Source organism: Symphalangus syndactylus, chromosome 18 (genome assembly GCF_028878055.3).
Source record: "Symphalangus syndactylus isolate Jambi chromosome 18, NHGRI_mSymSyn1-v2.1_pri, whole genome shotgun sequence".
In the NCBI taxonomy this organism is placed as follows: Eukaryota; Metazoa; Chordata; class Mammalia; order Primates; family Hylobatidae; genus Symphalangus; species Symphalangus syndactylus.
The window spans coordinates 79664039-79683230 of record NC_072440.2 but is presented as its reverse complement, the minus strand read 5'-3'; the positions used below and the strand labels follow the sequence as shown (position 1 = coordinate 79683230).

Genomic DNA, 19192 nt, shown 5'->3' with positions numbered 1-19192 from the left:
GATATTCGTTATTTACATTTAATTGTTCTGCTTCCTTTTCACCACTACCTTGAAAGAGTCCTAGTTCCCAAATGCACAGGAAATTTTGTGTTAAGCATTTAAAGTGTATATAGCAAAGCAATGATCCATTTATATTGAGTCTAGTTTTGATTTAATTTCATCTTTAAGTATGATCAATTTAATCACGTTTATCTTTATAATATATGCCCGTGTGGTATTCTGCCACAATTTAGGTAGGCAGGATTAGTCTATATGTGTTGCTTTTACTTCTTTTGCAGAAAGCAAAGCTGGAAGCCAAGTTACATCAGACAACAGCTGCAGCAGCTGCAGCAGCATCAGCAGTAGGTCCTGTTCACAACTCTGTGCCTTCCAACCCAGTGGCTGCCCCTGGATTCTTCATTCATCCATCTGATGTTATTCCACCCACTCCAAAAACAACACCTCTTTTTATGACTCCACCACTCACTCCACCCAATGAAGCAGTTTCCGTTGTGATTAATGCCGAACTTGCACAGCTTTTCCCAGGCTCAGTCATTGATCCCCCAGCAGTCAATCTTGCTGCACATAACAAAAATTCCAACAAGTCCAGAATGGTAAATTATGTTTTAAATAGGTGTTGGCTTAGACATTTAAAAATATCTTGAAATATACTCTGACTTCAGAAGGCAAAATTTTTAATACCAACTTGATGTATCAAGTTATTTTCTTTTATAAAATATTACAGTACATACATTAAGAGAAGAAACTTACTAATTTGATATTATGGTTAGTAGTTTTTATAGAACTATAGTAATATCAATATAAAGTTAGATTTTTTTTTTTTTTTTTCCCCTGCTCTAGAATCCACTTGGTTCTGGTCTAGCCCTTGCAATTTCTCATGCTTCACATTTTCTTCAACCTCCGCCTCACCAGTCCATTATTATAGAGCGAATGCATTCAGGTAATCTTTTACTTTCTTAAAATTTTTTTTTTTTTTTTTTGCTTAGTCTGCTGGCCTTTTAAAGACTCATTATTCTTCAGTTTTTTTTTTTTTTTTTTTTGCAAATTGCGTTTCCTCTTGGGTAAGTACATTTTATCAAGAATAAGCACTTACATGTTCAAGCTTTGTGCTCAGCAAATTGCATAAAGAGTGCTGTTGAGTAGTGGATTTGATCTGTATATGAATCTTGCCTGCTGATATATTATTGACATGAATAATTTATTGTAGTTGGCCAAATCAGCATTACACTAGAAATTACACTCAAAATATTCCTAAAACTAGCCTTCTTATAGTGGAACTCTTTCTTGAGAAGAGCAAACAGAACTACTGCTTACTGTAATAACTGGATAAGAATAATAACATATCCTAGGCTCTGAATAGTTTGAATGTTACCTGAGTTTGTCTTCTGCTTATGTGCTAGAGAACTGAGATTGGGATAGATGCTTTCAATCACAACATATTTGTGAATAAACTGTGGGCAACTTTTCTCTTAAAACAGTTGGTTTTAACTACCACCACCATTTTTGTACTTTAGCAGCAGTAGAATTCAACAAAATCCTCAGGGAAGTAACATGGTTATAGTATACACTGTAGCATGTATTATTATATGAAGAATTAAATAATATTTGCGTTCTTGCAATGTGGTTGTTTCCTCTTTGTAAGAGGGAGTTTGGGCCGGGCGCGGTGGCTCACGCCTGTAATCCCAGCACTTTGGGAGGCCGAGGCGGGCGGATCATGAGGTCAGGAGATCAAGACCATCCTGGCTAACACGGTGAAACCCTGTCTCTACCAAAAATACAAAAAATTAGCCAAGCATGGTGGCGCGCGCCTATAATCCCAGCTACTCAGGAGACTGAGGCAGGAGAATCGCTTGAACCCAGGAGGCGGAGGTTGCAGTGAGCCAAGACCACGCCATTGCACTCCAGCCTGGGCAACAGGGCAAGACTCCATCTCAAAAAAAAAAAAAAAAAAAAAAAGAGGGAGTTTGAAAGCTAAAATAAAAGTCTTATGGTATTTTCTGCCCAACTAATCATTCATTGGTGACAACATTAGTGTTGATGACATTTAGAGTGGAAATTTGTTATTCTGCAGTCTTATGGGAGATGAGCAGTTGTTTACACTGTAGTTTGTTTTTTTTATACATAGCAATGACTGTAGTACATAAGCTTCCTGAGGAGGATAACTATGTTCTTTGTTTTTAATAATTTTTCTTTTTAGGGAAGTATTAGTAACTGCCTTGTTTTCTTTTAAACTAGCTCCATCAAGAATAGCACTATTCCTAGAAGTTTAATTTAGTTGTTTTCCTTCACTATAAAATGTAGCTGGTAAGGTTACTAGCTGACCCACCCCAAAACGATAAAGAAGAAAAAGAATTATGACATTATTAATGATCTGCCTTCTGTTTTATTGATTGAACTTATTCTTGTAATGTGGGTGAAATGAGGGATGTAAATCTGCTTTTTCTTTACCTATTTCACTGGGCATTGAGCTAAAGAGACTGGGATACATCTATACTGGGAAATAGCATTGTTTGAGATCCATTAGAGGACCTTCTCAAGGCCTTTTTCAGTGGTAGTTTGATTATATATGATTGTAGTCTTGCTTTCACTTTGCATCTAAACCCCAATGAATGCAATATGCAACTTCACAGGCAGTTAAGCGGGGCTTAAGGAAACTAAATCAAATAATACTATTTGGTATTTAAATGCATCTAGTTGTGAAATTAAGAAAAAAAGTTGCCAATGGCTGAAAGAAGACCAGATTCATCCTTTACAAAATTAAGTAATATATTGCATTTGCTGATTTAATTTTTTAAAACTCTGATGTTTTAAAGAAGCTTGTTTGTATAGTGGTTGATTGCCTTAACTGTAACAGTAATAGTCTTATTGTTGTTTTTTGGTTTTGTTTTGTTTTTTGTTTTTTGTTTTTTTAAAGAGACAGGGGTGGCCAGGTGCGGTGGCTCACGCCTATAATCCCAGCACTTTGGGAGGCCGAGATGGATGGATCACGAGGTCAGGAGATTGAGACCATCCTGGCTAACTTGGTGAAACCCTGTCTCTACTAAAACTACAAAAAATTAGCCAGGCATGGCGGCGGGCGCCTATAGTCCCAGCTCTTGGGATGCTGAGGCAGGAGAAAGGTGTGAACCCAAGAGGCGGAGCTTGCAGTGAGCAGAGATCGTGCCACTGCACTCCAGCCTGGGCGACAGAGCGAGACTCCGTCTCAAAAAAAAAAAAAAGAGACAGGGGTTTCACTGTATTGCCCAGTGTGGAGTACAGTGGCTATTCACAGGTGCAGTAGCAGTCTACTGTATTGCAGCCTGGAACTCCTCAGCTCAAGCAATTCTCCTGTCTCAGGTCCCCCAGTAGCTGGGACTAGAGGTACCTGCCACTGTGTCCAGCTACTCTTAATTTTCTACTTAAGTCTTGGGGTTCAAAACTAACACAGACTGGGATTTCAGAAAATTTTTGAATCAATTGACAAGGCCATTTTTACATATTTACTTTTCCTCTTATTTGTAGTTTAGTGAGTTGATAAGATGAGTGCTCTAAACTATTTTTGAGTGTATCATTTGGTTAATTGATATATTTTTGGTCAACTGTTTCTTCTTTCTCTCATAGGAGCAAGGAGATTTGTGACCTTGGATTTTGGGAGGCCTATATTGTTGACTGATGTATTGATTCCCACTTGTGGAGACTTGGCCTCTTTGTCAATTGACATTTGGACATTAGGAGAAGAGGTGGATGGAAGGCGGTTGGTAGTGGCAACTGATATAAGCACCCATTCACTAATTCTTCATGACTTAATACCACCTCCCGTGTGCAGATTCATGAAGGTAAAGAACTTTAAGAAAGTAAATTGATACGCTTTCTATGTTTCTGACAAGTTATGAAAAATGAATATATAATTTAAAAATATAACTATCTTTTTAAATACATTGCTCAGATTTCTATTGTGGCAGATGTGCATATATGTATATTTATAATTTTTCATTTCAGATCACTGTCATTGGACGTTACGGAAGTACAAATGCCAGAGCCAAAATCCCATTAGGATTTTACTATGGTCATACCTACATCTTGCCTTGGGAAAGTGAGCTGAAGTTAATGCATGATCCTCTAAAGGGAGAGGGAGAATCTGCAAACCAGCCAGAAATTGACCAGCATTTAGCAATGATGGTTGCTCTACAGGAGGATATACAGTGCAGGTTAGTACAGAATGCAAATTTTAATCTTATTGAAACTTTGTATTTTATATAATGTTTTGCTTATAATTCTGCCAAGAAATATCTTTTCATAGGTGTACAGATAAAAGCAAGAGGAAGGAGATTAGCACATTACAATAACACTTAATGCATGAAAATATTGTGATTAATTAATGGGCTCCATTTATTAGTACCTATCAAGTGGGTAATTCTTTTTAATGGTTGTATGTTAACAGATTTAAGAGATTTAATTCTTAGTATTTGTACATGTACATAAAGAGGACATTACAAGAATTATTTTGTTCAATCATTTTTTACTTTAGGTATAACTTGGCTTGTCATCGTCTGGAAACTCTTTTGCAAAGTATTGATCTTCCTCCTCTAAACAGTGCTAACAATGCACAGTACTTTTTACGAAAACCAGATAAGGCAGTTGAGGAAGACAGTAGGGTTTTTTCTGCTTATCAAGATTGTATTCAGCTACAGCTTCAACTAAATTTGGCTCATAATGCAGTGCAGAGACTCAAAGTGGCGCTAGGTGCAAGCCGGAAGATATTGAGTGAAACATCAAATCCAGAAGATTTAATTCAGACATCTTCCACAGAGCAGTTACGTACTATCATCAGATATTTACTGGACACTTTGCTCAGCCTGCTTCATGCTTCTAATGGTTTGTATTTGGCTTACATATTTTAAAGGCTGGGAATATACTTGATGTGATTTCGCTGCATGTTTTAGGATCTGTGTCAATATTTTCTATTGTAAATTTTGGTATTTAAAAAAATGTCAATATTTATGAAATGTCTCTTTAGGTTAATCCATTTCTCCCTGTTATTTTAAACATTTCTTAAATGAAGTTGTGTGTGGTTTTTTTTGGGTTTCTGCTATTGACATGCACATCATTGTGCTACTGGCAAAGTATTAACGTATTGCATAGAAGTTCAACAGTGAAGCTTTTCATAAATTGCTAACCTAATATAGAGCTATCATTTTCTAGCCAGGAGGTATTTTTGATCATTACACAAGCTCACACATTCACTGACACAGCCATCTGATACATCCAGCTCCATAGGCAAGAAATGTAATTTACTTAAGTGCTGAATATTTTCATCTCCAAGTATCTAACAGATTTCTGCATACGAGGAGTAAATACATTGCAAAATAAATAGAATATAATTATCTACTGATTACTAGAAAAGAGGAAAGTGTATTTAGGCATGCTTATTTTAATATTATACAATACATTTAAATAGGAAAGTTTACTGTTTTCTTTCTTGTAATAGGACACTCTGTTCCTGCAGTTTTGCAGAGCACATTTCATGCCCAGGCCTGTGAAGAGCTCTTTAAACACTTGTGCATCAGTGGAACCCCAAAGATACGGTTACATACTGGTCTTCTGCTTGTTCAACTGTGTGGTGGTGAAAGATGGTGGGGTCAATTTCTTTCTAATGTCCTTCAGGAATTGTACAATTCAGAACAGCTTCTCATCTTTCCACAGGATAGGTAGGTCAGAAAATGTTGGAGGTATTTGTTATTAATGATTTGTACTTTTCACAGTTACTGGTCAGCTTTTGAAATCTTTGAAATGTGGATACTAAGTTGTGAATATGAAGCAGATCTCAGAGTTTGTGAAATGACCAGTGAAGGGCACCAGCACTGTATCGAAGAAGATAATAAGTGATAATTAGACTCTACTCTTTAGTTTTCTAATTGAACTTGTGGACTTCATAGATCTGTGTTTATAAGTATTTCTATTAGATTATGTTACTTTATATGCTAAATGTGTTTGTTTGTGGCTAATAAAGTTCTCTCATTCACTAAGTGCTTAATTTCTTGTTAATAACATTAGAAAATATAACCAGTAGTTAGAAAAATAACTAATTTTAACTTCATACCTCCAGATACAAATCTTGCTTTCCCAGTCTGAAATATGGTATGTTTTAAGAAAGCAAATATTCTATCATTACTCTGTTAAATTTCTATGTAAATTATTTTAAAAATCGAACAATTGAATTCTTATTCTTTTCTTTTTTGTTTTGTTTTTAGGGTCTTCATGTTACTTTCCTGCATTGGTCAAAGATCACTTAGTAATAGTGGAGTATTAGAAAGCTTACTTAATCTCTTGGATAATTTATTGTCACCTCTTCAGCCACAGTTACCCATGCATAGGAGGACAGAAGGTATTAAGAGAAAGCAGTGTTCTTTCGTAAAAACAATATTCCTGTAAATATTGCTTTGATAAAATATCTTCTCTGAAATACTTTAATATTATTTGCAGCACATTTGATATTTTTATGATGTAAGCTTTTAAGAATGAGCAACCTTCATGTGATTGACTGCCATATAGTTACTACTTTTAAAATTTATTACCTTTTCATTATTTGAACTTAGTATAGTATGTTTTTCCTGTACTACTATAACTAAAGTCAAACTCCCTTAAATAAGTTTAAGCTGTAAGGCACAGTTGTTGTTCCAGTCAACAATAATGAGTTTTGTTTGAGCAAATTTTTTATAGGAATAAAAACATTAGAACATAGTTTAGTGCTATATGAATTATAAGTTGAGAGTTAGATGTTTTATTTCAGTTCCTGTGAATCTAAGAATAGTATCTTATACCTTGCTTTCTAGTTTATATATTCCATTTTGGATTCAGCCTACACTTAATCTGTTCTTATACCTTGAAGTCTTTGTCTTTCATTAGATTTGATGTTCTACTCAGTTTCTGGCTGTTGGTGTCTATTTTTTAGACTTATTACATGTAAATATTAGTGTTAGTAATGATATGATATGTTTTGGATTTATAGAATGTTTTGTTTCACTTATATTATCAGATCTAATTAGGAATCCTAAAGTCATCTGGATGTTTTTCCTTTACTGTCATCTCTCTCCAGGAGTACTAGATATTCCTATGATCAGTTGGGTTGTTATGCTGGTGTCCAGGTTGCTAGATTATGTGGCAACTGTTGAAGATGAAGCAGCAGCTGCAAAGAAACCTTTGAATGGTAAAGACAGGGAGAGGTTTCTGACAGGTATCAGAAGTTTATAATAATATGTTGGTGGGGATTTTGAGTGACTTCGCAGTTGTTCCAGAACTGGCTATTGGCCTGGAGCTACCAGCTGTATGTAATTTATGGAAAATACAAATGAACTTTACTACAATTCTGTTTAAAGATAACATTTATACTTGGCGGACTTTATAGACAAGCTCCTTTGTCTGGACATGACTTTTAATTTCTAAATACAGCTATGACTTTTGCAAGGTGTCTTCCCTCAGGCTCGTTTAAAGACTTATAATAGCATGCATATAAATAAGTTATGAAAGGGAAATCAGAGAGTTTTTATTTTTTCTTAGTATGATGTGTCATTTCATTTAGCATTATTGTTATCTACTAATTAACTACAAGTGGCCTGTATTTTTAAATAAGAAATTCTCAGATTTTGAGTTGTAAGCTTTCTTTATAGGTTTGAAGCACAGAAAAATTTAAAAATTAAAGGAAATCAACCTGCAAAATTATTACCCTCTTCCCAGTTAACAAGGCTTTTTATTTTTCTTTATTTTTATTTTTCCTCAGAGATTCTTGTTCCGAAAATAAGGGTTTTTAAATAAAGGATTTGAGATACCTAAATCCAGTATGTAAACCATTGAGATATGTAAGCCTACATATGGCTTACATGTAGTATGTAAGCCTACATATGGCTTACATGTAGTATGTAAGCCATTGAAATCCATGAAATTTGGAATTCTGTACATTGTCAGGAACTCAGTATTTTTAAAAGTTCCCTTGGGATGTTATAGTGGAATCAGTTGTTTATAGTGCATATTATGTTTAGGAAGATGATGGGGAATTCATATGTATAAGGAATTTGCTTTATATTGATTTTTAAAAAGTAATGTATATCTATGGTTAGTTTACTCAGTTGTAGGATATAGAGGTAAGAAATACAATGAACATAAATAAAACTACATTCATATTGAGAAAGTCTTGTCTCGTTCTGTGGCCCAGGTTGAAGTGCAGTGGCACGATCTCAGCTCACTGCAACCCCCACCTCCTCGGTTCAAAGGATTCTGCTGTCTCAGCCTCCCAAGTAGCTGGGATTATAGGCATGTACCACCACGCCTGGCTAATTGTTTTGTATTTTTAGTAGAGACGAGGTTTCACCATGTTGGCCAGGCTGGTCTTGAACTCCTGACCTCAAGTGACCCACCCGCCTCGGCCTCCCAAAGTGCTGGGATTACAGATGTGAGTTACTGCGCCTGGCTGAGAAACAGTCTTGTAAAAAAGAAAAATATAAAATAAACTGTAATGTAATCTTGGAATATAACAGTATTGGGAGTATGTTTATTTATACATGTGGATACTATGGAAACATTGGTGGAAGAGTTTTAGGGTTTGAAGAACTTCAACTAAGACTTGATAAATAGGTAGTAAAGAGAGAAAAATGTTTTTAGGATTAGGAAAAGATGTTTTGGGATTGGAGATGGGTAAAGTGTGGTATTGAGCCCAAATTGAATGAAACAGAATAGTCTGGACATATTCCAAAAAAGGAGAGTAATAAGTATAGGTAGACAGTTACGCGTTCTGAACTATTTAACCTTATTTTGGTAGTTATTAGTTAAATTATTGAGTGTCCTTTTTTGGTTCCTGATTAAAAGCATCTGTGTTTGAAATAGGCAATAGTAGTATTTGTTGTTGAAATTGAATGACATCATCAAAGTTGTATAGAGATTAATCTTAATTGTGGAGGAAAATAGCTATTATCTAAATGAAAGATTGGAGACAGAGGGAACTCTGGTTTTAAAATGATTTAGGGTCTACATTAGATAATTGACAGTTATCCAATCTTTGTAGAGTCAGATCTTCTAGCAATTTCTTTACAATGTTTTTCTTATTAAAACTGCTTTTCATGATTGGCACATGTATAACTGTGTTTTTTGTTTTCTGGGTAGGAAAGGTACTTTAAAATCACATTTAACAGAATTATTAATACAAGTTTTCCTTCACCTGTAGGTAATCAGTGGAGTTTTATTAACAATAATCTACACACTCAGAGCTTAAGTAGATCTTCTAAAGGCAGCAGTAGCCTTGATAGATTATATTCCAGAAAAATCAGAAAGCAGCTTGTTCATCATAAACAGGTAATTGTCAATACATTTAAAAATTTTTAATGTTTGAGAATATTGTTTTGGAGGTTGCATGAGATAGATGTGCCATCAGATGCGAGGTATAACATTTAATGGGCTCTTAGCTTAGGAAAATTATCTAACACTTTGGAGACTTCAATTTCCTTAATTGTTAAAATGACGACAATATATAGTTTACAGACTTTGTTGATGTTCCTTTAACATTTGCTGTTATATGTCTCTATTACTACTAAATGAAGTTGTCATTATCTTTTGCCTAGTCCCAAAACCTCTCTTCCTTTGTTTTGCTTTAATTCAATCCATTTTCCTTCATGTAATTCTCAGTGGCTTTTATTTGACCTTTGGATGAAGGTCAAACTCTTTAACATGGCTTCAGGGTATTCATCTTCTGCCCCTCTGTCTAGCTTCCAGGTTAATTTTTGGTTTCTTTTTCCATTTCTTTTTTCTCCTTTTTTGTGTGTGTGTGTGTGTGTGTGTGTGTATTTTTTTTTTTTTTTTTTTTTTGAGACAGGGTCTCATTCTATTACCTAGGTTGGAGTGCAGTGGAACAATCATAGTTCACTGCAGTCTCCAAATTCCTGGGCTCAAGCAGTCCTGCCGCCTCAGCTTTCCGAGTAGCTGGGATTACAGCTGTGTGCCACAGTGCCAGGCTAATTTGTAAATTGTTTCTTGTAGAGATGGGGTCTCGCTTTGTTGCCCAGGCTGCTCTCAAACTCCTGGCTCTGGCGATTCTTCTACTTTGGACTCCCAAAGTGTTGGGATTATAGGTCTGAGCCACTGTGTGCGGCCACAAAACATTTTTATTATTGCTTTAAGATGTAAGAAGATTCTATATGAAAATCCTTAGCTCTGGCATGTTATGAAAGCTTTGGGCTTTTCAAATTTATTGTTTTATTTTTTATATTTAAAAAAATTTTTGATTTATGGGGCTTTTTTTAAAGGTAGACTTGGCAATAAGTTTTTTATTTTTCACTTCTAAGTTTTTCAACTATGAGCTAGTTCAATCCTTTGCAGGAAAAATGAGCAGAAGCAGTTTCCTCAATTAGCTTTTCTTTTTGAGACCTTTAACCAATTTTAGGTAGTAGTAATTTGTATCTTTTAATGTTTATACTCAGTGCATTTAATTAGGATAGAAAACAAAACCTAGTGTGTCACTGAGTGAATATTTGTCTGTAAAATATCATTATTTGATTCTTCATTATGAATGACAGTATTGGGACAGTCGGCAAAACTTAAAAGGTGCTCTGAGGGATAATTGGTGGTCAGGTGCCAGTATTACTTCTCTGATTTTGATGGTTGTAACTGTGATTTGTAGAAGGTTTTTATTTCTAGGAATTATAAACGAAAGTAATCAGGGCGATTGGTCATCAGGTTGCTAACTTACTGCCAAATGGCTTAGTGAAAACCAGTTGTGTTTGTACAATAATTAAAACTGGCTGTTTCAGAATAAATTAAAAATGATTTTTTTTCTTGATAATATTTCTTGCATATGTTAATGGTAGAACTTTGGAAACTATTTTCTGAAAATACTGATTTGTAGAAATTCTCAGTTAACATTTTAAAAATTATGTGTACATGCTAGTTTTAATTTAGGATAGAGTTTTTTTCATCTATGGAGATAACAGCCAAGTGGATTTTTAAAAATAACATTAGTAATGTTTTTTTCCTGATACCAAAAACAGGTGTCAGGCAGGACTCACTTTGGGAGGCTGAGGCGGGTGGATCAGTTGGAACCAGGAGTTCAAGACCGGCCTGGCCAATGTGGTGGCGTGTGCCTGTAGTCCCAGTTACTCAGGAGGTTGAGGCAGGAGAATCACTTAAACCTGGGAGGCAGAGGTTGCAGTGAGCTGAGATCACACCACTAGTCCAGCCTGGGTGACACAGCGAGACTGTCTCAAAAAAAAAAAAAAAAAAAGTATCAACAGTAGTAATTTAGGAAGTGTTCTCTGAGAAGGAAGACTTAATAAGTTGCTAACTCAATTATTATTCATTTATAATTGTGGCTATACCTTTTTAGTACTTTATATTTAAAGTAACTTTCTTTGTACACTGTGTACATTGCTGTATGGAGAACACAGTCAACAGCTTGTAAGGTCTTTATGAACAGAGAGTTTTTTCTCTTCTTTGGTCTGTTTGTTCATTGTTGTCGACTGCTGATTGCCGTTGTTTAGGGATGGGGGAGTAGGGTACGAGGGAAGTGTGGATATAGTTATAAAAGGATATGAGGGAACCTTGTGGTGGAATTGTTTGGTATTGACTGTTGTGGTGGATACATGAACTAACACATGTAGAAGTATATCCATCTAAATACGTACACAGACAAACGCAAATGAGTGCAACTAAAAGTGGAGAAATAAGGTTGGCGAATTCTGTCAATGTCAATACCTTGTGATATTATCCTATAGTTTTTGGAAAATGTGATCGTTAGAGAAAATTGGGTAAAGTGTACAAGAGATTTCTGTATTATTTCTTTATTTATATATAGCTTAATTATTTCTTAAGCTACATCGTAGCAAGTAACTACAATGATCTCAATCCAAATTTTAATAAAAAATATAGACATACCAAAATGTGTACTACTCTTGAGATTTCCATAAAAACAAAGCAAAGAAATACTAAGCAATAATATATTTTTCCCATTTATTTGATTAAAAATAAACTTTTTTCCTGTCTATTAAAAAATATGTATTGCTCAATTATGTTAGTGGCTTATATAAGGAAGTCTTCCAGTTATTTCTTACTCCCATGGATAAGGGAGATTTTAATGAAAACAGGGAGAGATCTCAAAGTCAGGATTTGAAATGATTTTTTAAAAAACTAGCAACACAGTTAAAATTATACTACATCTTTCAAGATAATATGCATTCCGTTAATTTGATATATGAATTCTGTGAGGAGTATAATAATTTTTTTGTTTTTAACGTTGTTAAAGATTAAGTTGTTTATTTGTTTTATAAAGCAACTTAACCTACTAAAAGCAAAGCAGAAGGCATTGGTAGAACAGATGGAAAAAGAAAAAATACAAAGTAACAAAGGATCATCATATAAACTCCTGGTAGAACAAGCAAAACTAAAGCAAGCCACTTCAAAGGTATGATCTGTACTTCTCAATATAGTTATCTCAGAAAAGTCAAGGAGTTATGATCTTTAATTACGATCGAGAAACTTAAATATATATCATTCTGCTTAACAGAGAAGCCAATCTACTCTGGACTTTTTTTTGGTGGGGTGGTTTAACTGAAGGAAATGTATGATAAATGTGGGATTTAAGTATTATTCTAATGTATTACCTTCAATGTGGATTGAGTTCCAGTAAATTGAAGATAAAAGACAGTGGAATGTATAGTTTTGCTAATGTGGCATTGATAGAGGAGTTTATTTCCATTTTACAATACAAAATTATACAAGATGATTGCAAATATTATTGTATCAGCCTTACAAGTAAAATGTATATGGAAAGTGAAAAATGTGGCATTCTCTTTCCCCTTAGTATTGTTATTGGAATATTTTGGTGGCTGAGTTTAGAATTGAAACTTCTTTTGGGTCCAGTGGTGCTCACAAGGCTCAAATGTAGTATGTCTTTTGTAAGTGAAAGTGAAGTTCAACTGATTTGTAAGTTTTAAAACCTTGATGTTTACTTTTTAAAATTTTGAGGGATACCATATATATATCAAACAAGTTTGTCGTCTTTCTATAACGTGAAATTATAATTATTCCACCAGATTTTGAAGTAACTCGAATTAATATTTTGTACTTGATGTTATATTAGTTTTCTTTACCTTCAACCTTTTACAAATTATGTTTAGGATGTTATGGTAATATTTATGTAGTTAGATTCGACTTAATAATTATCTACAGTGAACGTCTGTAGAATTTCACTTTTCTGAAACTCTGTTATATATCTGATACTTTACTCCAAATAGGAAGTAAGGCATATTGGTCAGTTTAGCTTTTAATATTGTTACTTTTGAAACTTACAGTGTATCTAAAAATTTTGCTCTTTAGAAGTTGTAATATGGAGTGAACATTTTCATTACATAAATCTATACTGAAAAAATTTTCATTAAGTAAACATTGATTTAAATACTATAAATTTTTGTGTGCAGCACTTTAAGGATTTAATTCGTTTACGTCGGACAGCAGAATGGTCCCGTTCTAATTTAGACACAGAAGTTACAACAACAAAAGAAAGTCCTGAGATAGAACCACTTCCATTTACTCTGGCCCATGAACGTTGTATCTCAGTAGTCCAGAAACTTGTTCTGTTTCTTCTCTCCATGGACTTTACATGTCATGCAGATCTCTTATTGTTTGTTTGTAAGGTATGTAAACTATAAGTATAGAGTTATAGGGTTGGCAGGGCGCAGTGGCTCATGCCTGTAATCCCAGCACTTTGGGAGGCTGAGGTGGGTGGATTATCTGAGTCTAGGAGTTCCAGACCAGTGTGGGCAATGTGGCAAAACCCTGTCTCTACAAAAACAAAAGAAAAAATATAGACTTGTAGGATAATTAAAAACTAGGAAAGGATGATGTTTTTAGTCAATTTTGATTAAGGGAAATGATGCCTCTTTTGGTTTTGCTTTTTTGCAGTTAGTTTTTTTATTGTGTCTTAAAAGATGAAAAAAATTCAAAGTTTTTCTTAAGGAAACCTGATTTATATTTTAATTTATTTAAAACTTGAGGGTTTGAAATGTAAGTAATGTGGATATGTTTATCTCCAACCTGCCTTTCTTATATTAATTAAAATAGGAAATACACAAATAAGTGTCAAATTATATTAAAAAAGGACTTTTGGCTGGGTGTGGTGCTTCACACCTGTAATCCCAACATTTTGGGAGGCGGAGGGGCGGATCACAAGGTCAAGAGATCGAGACCATCATGGCCAACATGGTGAAACCCCGTCCTTACTAAAAATACAAAAATTAGCTGGGTATGGTGGCATGAACCTGTAGTCCCAGTTACTCGGGAGGCCGAGGCAGGAGAATTGCTTGAACCTGGGGGCGATGAGGTTGCAGTGAGCCGAAATCACGCCACTTCACACCAGCCTGGCAACAGACCGAGACTGTCTCAAAAAAATAAAAAAAGAAGAAGGACTTTTAATGTCATGATTGCTTTTCTGTGGCATATTCGCTGTTCGTAGAAATTTAATTCTTAACTGTACAATTAGATTTTAAACCAGATTTTAATATTTGATTCATGAAATTACATTCTTTTGCATTCCATCTCAAGCAATTTTTTTTGACACCAGACTCATACATCATTATTGAAACCTATTGTTCAGTGCTAAAGTATTCGTAGACTTCTGTTATTGTTTGAAAAAACATGTAATTGCTATTTAAGTGTATGATTTTATAAAATGTATTACAGGTTCTTGCACGCATTGCAAATGCCACGAGGCCAACTATTCATCTGTGTGAGATTGTGAACGAACCCCAGCTGGAAAGACTGCTATTACTTTTGGTTGGAACTGACTTCAATAGAGGAGATATATCTTGGGGTGGTGCTTGGGCTCAGTATTCCTTAACTTGTATGCTACAAGATATTTTAGCAGGTGTGTGAGGATTTTTCTTCATAGAGTATGTCAAAATTACCTTGTCATTGCTCAACTAAGAATCTTCAAAGGGATCTTTAACCCCCTAAAAGCATAAAGGTCTGTTTAATCAGTTTAATGTTATAGCAGTAGCAACCATTGAGAATTACTTCTGTATTTAAGTATGTTGATAGTCGTGATAAATGCAAGGCTTTAGAAAGGTGTTAGGTTGTTAAAGTGCATGAATATTGGAGCTAGCTGCTTTATTATTAACATCAGTGGTATACTGCTTACTGGGTGAGGAAATCACTTTGCCTCAGTTTCTTCATATATAACATAAGGATAATAAGGATAATCTGTGTATAAGGTTGTTTTTATGAATAAGTGTGTTAATGTATGTAAAGTAATTAAAATAACTCTTTGTACATGTTATGTGTTTACTGGATACTTGTCTCTAGCATTTGAAGGTAATGGAGTGAGTCCTAGCATTCCTTAGGTGGGTGGGAACTCATTTGCCTCAGATTCTTTTATAGTTAGTAGAGCATTTATTCTGTCAGTGACTAAACTGGAGGAAAAAAATATACTTTAATATGTTTCCGAAATCTGTATAAATTATTAAAACAGGACTATCCCCTTACATACAGGAGAATTACTGGCTCCAGTAGCCGCAGAAGCCATGGAGGAAGGAACAGTGGGTGATGATGTAGGTGCGACAGCTGGTGACTCTGATGACTCCCTTCAACAGTCCTCAGTTCAGTTGCTGGAAACTATAGATGAACCTTTGACACATGACATAACAGGTAAATTTTTACATTATGTTTCTTCTTTATTCTATTAAATGGAAACATGTTTCAAAATAAAGAGTGTTAGAGAAAAAGTTGATTTTTATATTTTTCTATTAGTTCTTTGGCCTTATAAACTAGATTGATTATTTTCCTGGTAAATACATTTTATCTTGGTTCTCATTACAACAAAATGCTATCATTTCATAATATCCTAATTATGTTGATATAGTGTGATTTGGCAATGATGAAGAAAATGCAATGTAGAAAACATGTAAAGATACAAAGTGATGAAGACAGCAGTTTTAAAAGCTTATTCTTTAAGATCCAGCATGTGATTTTTTTGGTGTATTTTTTTCTTACTTTTTCTTTTTTTTTCCTTTTTAAAAAGTTTCTTTATAAATTAGCATGTATAATCCTTTATCATCTTCATACCCCTTGCTTTTCAAAAATCTGTTTTGGGTACTAACCTGTATATGTCGGATGCTGCAGTCATTTTCAACCATTTGTCATTCTTTAATCTTATGTTTGCTCATGATTTTCTATTTTTTACTTGATATTCTCTCTATCTGGAGTAGATTTCCTGTGTGCATGATGAACACTTCATTATCCAAGGTTCACATAAAGTGTGCCTTTCTCTAAGAGGCTTTTTCTGTCATTCCCAGCAGAGTTGGGGACTTTGCCATCTGTACTTCCCTTGCACTCTCAAATATCTCTGCTAGCACATATCATGTTGTAGTCAGTTTTAATTATAGTGCACCCCAACTCTGAATTTCTCTTAATGTATTGGGTTGGAGAGTTTTATTAATCTTCATGTACTTAAACTCTCATACAGGCTGGCATTTACTAGGCATTCTATAAAGTTATGTTGAATAAGAGGATGGGAATGATGGAAAAGTAAGAGTTATGAGGGGGTACTTATAAGGGTTATAAGAAAGCTACTTAAAAATTTGGAGACATCTGAGAGAGAATAATTTCTAATTCATAACAGAAAAATAAGGTAAATGGCTTTTTTTTTTTTTTTTTTTTTTTTTTTTGAGATGGAGTCTTGCTCTTGTCACCCAGGCTGGAGCACAGTGGCATGATCTCAGCTCACTGCAACCTCTGTCTCCTGGGTTCAAGCGATTTTCCTGCTTCAGCCCCTGGAATAGCTGGGATTACAGGCGGCCACCGCCACACCCAGCTAATTTTTGTATTTTTTGTAGAGACAGGGTTCTGCAATGTTGGCCATGGTTGGTCTCAAACTCCTGACCTTGTGATCTACCCGCCTTGGCCTCCCAAAGTGCTGGGATTACAGGTGGGAGCTACCATGCCTGGCCGGTAAATGGCATTCTTGTAACTTCAGTCCTCTTTGCTTTTCTCTTTAATACTGGGTAACATTACCTGTAATAATGAATTACATGTTAGATGTAATAGAATGTATACTATTTAGTAATGTTGGTAATTATTTTTAATAGCAAAGTTTATGCAACTTACGTCAACAAGAGCTAATACTGTGGTCTTTTCTCTAGGAAAGCAAATATCAATGCATCTTTGTTCTTGTTGTGTATTATGGAGCAAAATGTTTGCATACATGGAGTTTTTTTTTTATTAGGCGTATGTAACATGCAAGTAAAATAGCTTTTTGTAACTAAAAGCATTGTGTCATCTAAATTTTATGTGATACACTCCACCAGTAAGATCACTTTTAATTATTTGAAGGTGCACCTCCTCTGTCCTCTTTGGAAAAAGATAAAGAAATTGACCTTGAGTTACTTCAGGATCTAATGGAAGTTGACATTGATCCTTTAGATATTGATTTGGAAAAGGACCCTCTTGCAGCCAAGGTTTTTAAGGTATGATGCATTAGAATATTCTTTGAAAGGAGGTCAGGCGCAGTGGCTCATGCCTGTAATCCCAGCACTTTGGGAGGCCAAGGCGGGCAAATCATGAGGTCAAGAGATCGAGACCGTCCTGGCCAACATAGTGAAACCCCGTCTCTACTAAAAATACAAAAAATTAGCCAGGTGTGGGGGCGGGCACCTGTAGTCCCAGCTACTTGGGAGGCTGAGGCGGGAGAATGGCATGAACCCGTGAGGCGGAGCTTGGAGTGAGCCTAGATCGTGCCACCACACTCCAGCCTGGGCAACAGAGCGAGACTCCGTCTCAAAAAAAAAAAAAAAAAAAAAAAAAAAACCAAAATTCTTTGAAAGGAAAGTCTTCCGTCTCATACTTTTGGCTTAGTAATTACTTAAAAGAGGAAAATATACATACTTACCACTAATGCAACTCATTATTCAGCATATTCAAAATTAAATTGCTATAGGTACTACTATTGCAGTTTAAAAAAAATCAATGCAATAGTATAAAGAAAACTTACATTTTTTATTAATATAGCTACTCATAATTATCATACAATAATGAGAACTACATTTAAGTATACAGAAGTATAGTTATAGATCACCAACATTTCAGGCAGCCATTTAAACTTCATCCGAGCTGCGTTCATTGCAGATTCTACTTGTATGTTAGCCTACTTCTTTTTTTTAAAGGAGAATCACCTGTAATACTTTATGGTAGTACAGTTCTTTGGTCCATAAGAGATTTTATTAGGGATGCTACTTTCAGTTTCTAAACATATAAGGTATTTTTAGATTTTGGCAGAAAGTGAGGAGAAAATTACTGGACCGTTTTTATAAATCATTAAAATTTTAAGGGGATTTGGGAAATTTAAAGGGTGGATAGAATATTTATTTTGTAGTTCTGTTTCGGTTTAGATAATGTAAATAACGTGTCATTCAGCCAAGAGGCAAAAATAAACCACAGTTTTTTTTTTCCATTCTTTTAAGCCAATAAGCAGTACATGGTATGATTATTGGGGTGCTGATTATGGGACCTACAATTACAACCCTTACATTGGAGGTCTGGGAATTCCTGTAGCAAAGCCACCAGCAAACACGGAGAAGAACGGATCACAGACAGTTAGTGTTTCAGTCTCTCAGGGTAAGTGTATGTTTATATATTAAGGCATATGCTATTCTTAAAACAAGTCTCATTTATGTATACTTTGTCCCTTGAGAAATTGAGCCTGGGTGTATGCCAGTGGGTTTAGTATCACAGCTGTGCCATGAGTACTATTCAGAGCTGTTTCTCTGTAGTCACTTTGGAGGAACTTCTGTCTTTTTGGTTCTGTCAGAATAACACCTAGCAAGTGTTATATGGGATTGGTAATGATTTTAATTAATTGTGCTGTATTTTAATTGTTGAGTTTAATAGTAAACTTGTATTTTATTTATAAAGAGAATGAAACTACATTAAATAGTTAAGTATTATTTTTGCAGTTTTTTTGTTTTTGTTTTGTTTTTTGAGACGGAGTCTTGCTCTGTTGCCCAGGCTGGGGTGCAGTGATGTGATCCCATGTCACTGCAACTGCTGCCTCCCAGGTCCAGGGGCTTCTCTTGCCTCAGCCTCTTCAGTAGCTGGGAGTACAGGTGCATGCCACGAAGCCCAGCTGTTTTTTTAGTAGAGGCAGGGTTTCACCATGTTGGCCAGGCTGGTCTTGAACTCCTGACCT

General features: G+C 35.1%; 1 protein-coding gene across 24 annotated transcripts in view; it reads left to right on the top strand.

Moving 5' to 3' along the window:
* BIRC6 (baculoviral IAP repeat containing 6) overlaps positions 1 to 19192 on the top strand; it is a 263052-nt gene that overhangs the window by 108125 nt on the left and 135735 nt on the right. For 12 of the 24 annotated variants that reach the window (XR_008652580.2, XM_063623684.1, XM_063623679.1 and 9 more), the window contains 15 exons: positions 279 to 593; positions 841 to 940; positions 3601 to 3815; positions 3979 to 4187; positions 4508 to 4854; positions 5468 to 5687; positions 6231 to 6364; positions 7076 to 7213; positions 9194 to 9321; positions 12287 to 12418; positions 13434 to 13649; positions 14695 to 14878; positions 15502 to 15657; positions 17341 to 17474; positions 18468 to 18621. Coding sequence is in view for 23 of the 24 variants with exons in the window: in XM_063623684.1 (XP_063479754.1) it covers positions 279 to 593; positions 841 to 940; positions 3601 to 3815; positions 3979 to 4187; positions 4508 to 4854; positions 5468 to 5687; positions 6231 to 6364; positions 7076 to 7213; positions 9194 to 9321; positions 12287 to 12418; positions 13434 to 13649; positions 14695 to 14878; positions 15502 to 15657; positions 17341 to 17474; positions 18468 to 18621 (2782 nt within the window). In the remaining variant the exon portion in view is untranslated. The remainder of the gene's footprint in view (positions 1 to 278; positions 594 to 840; positions 941 to 3600; positions 3816 to 3978; positions 4188 to 4507; positions 4855 to 5467; positions 5688 to 6230; positions 6365 to 7075; positions 7214 to 9193; positions 9322 to 12286; positions 12419 to 13433; positions 13650 to 14694; positions 14879 to 15501; positions 15658 to 17340; positions 17475 to 18467; positions 18622 to 19192) is intronic. The other 12 variants (XM_055253540.2, XM_063623682.1, XM_063623681.1 and 9 more) reach the window with 2 other exon arrangements.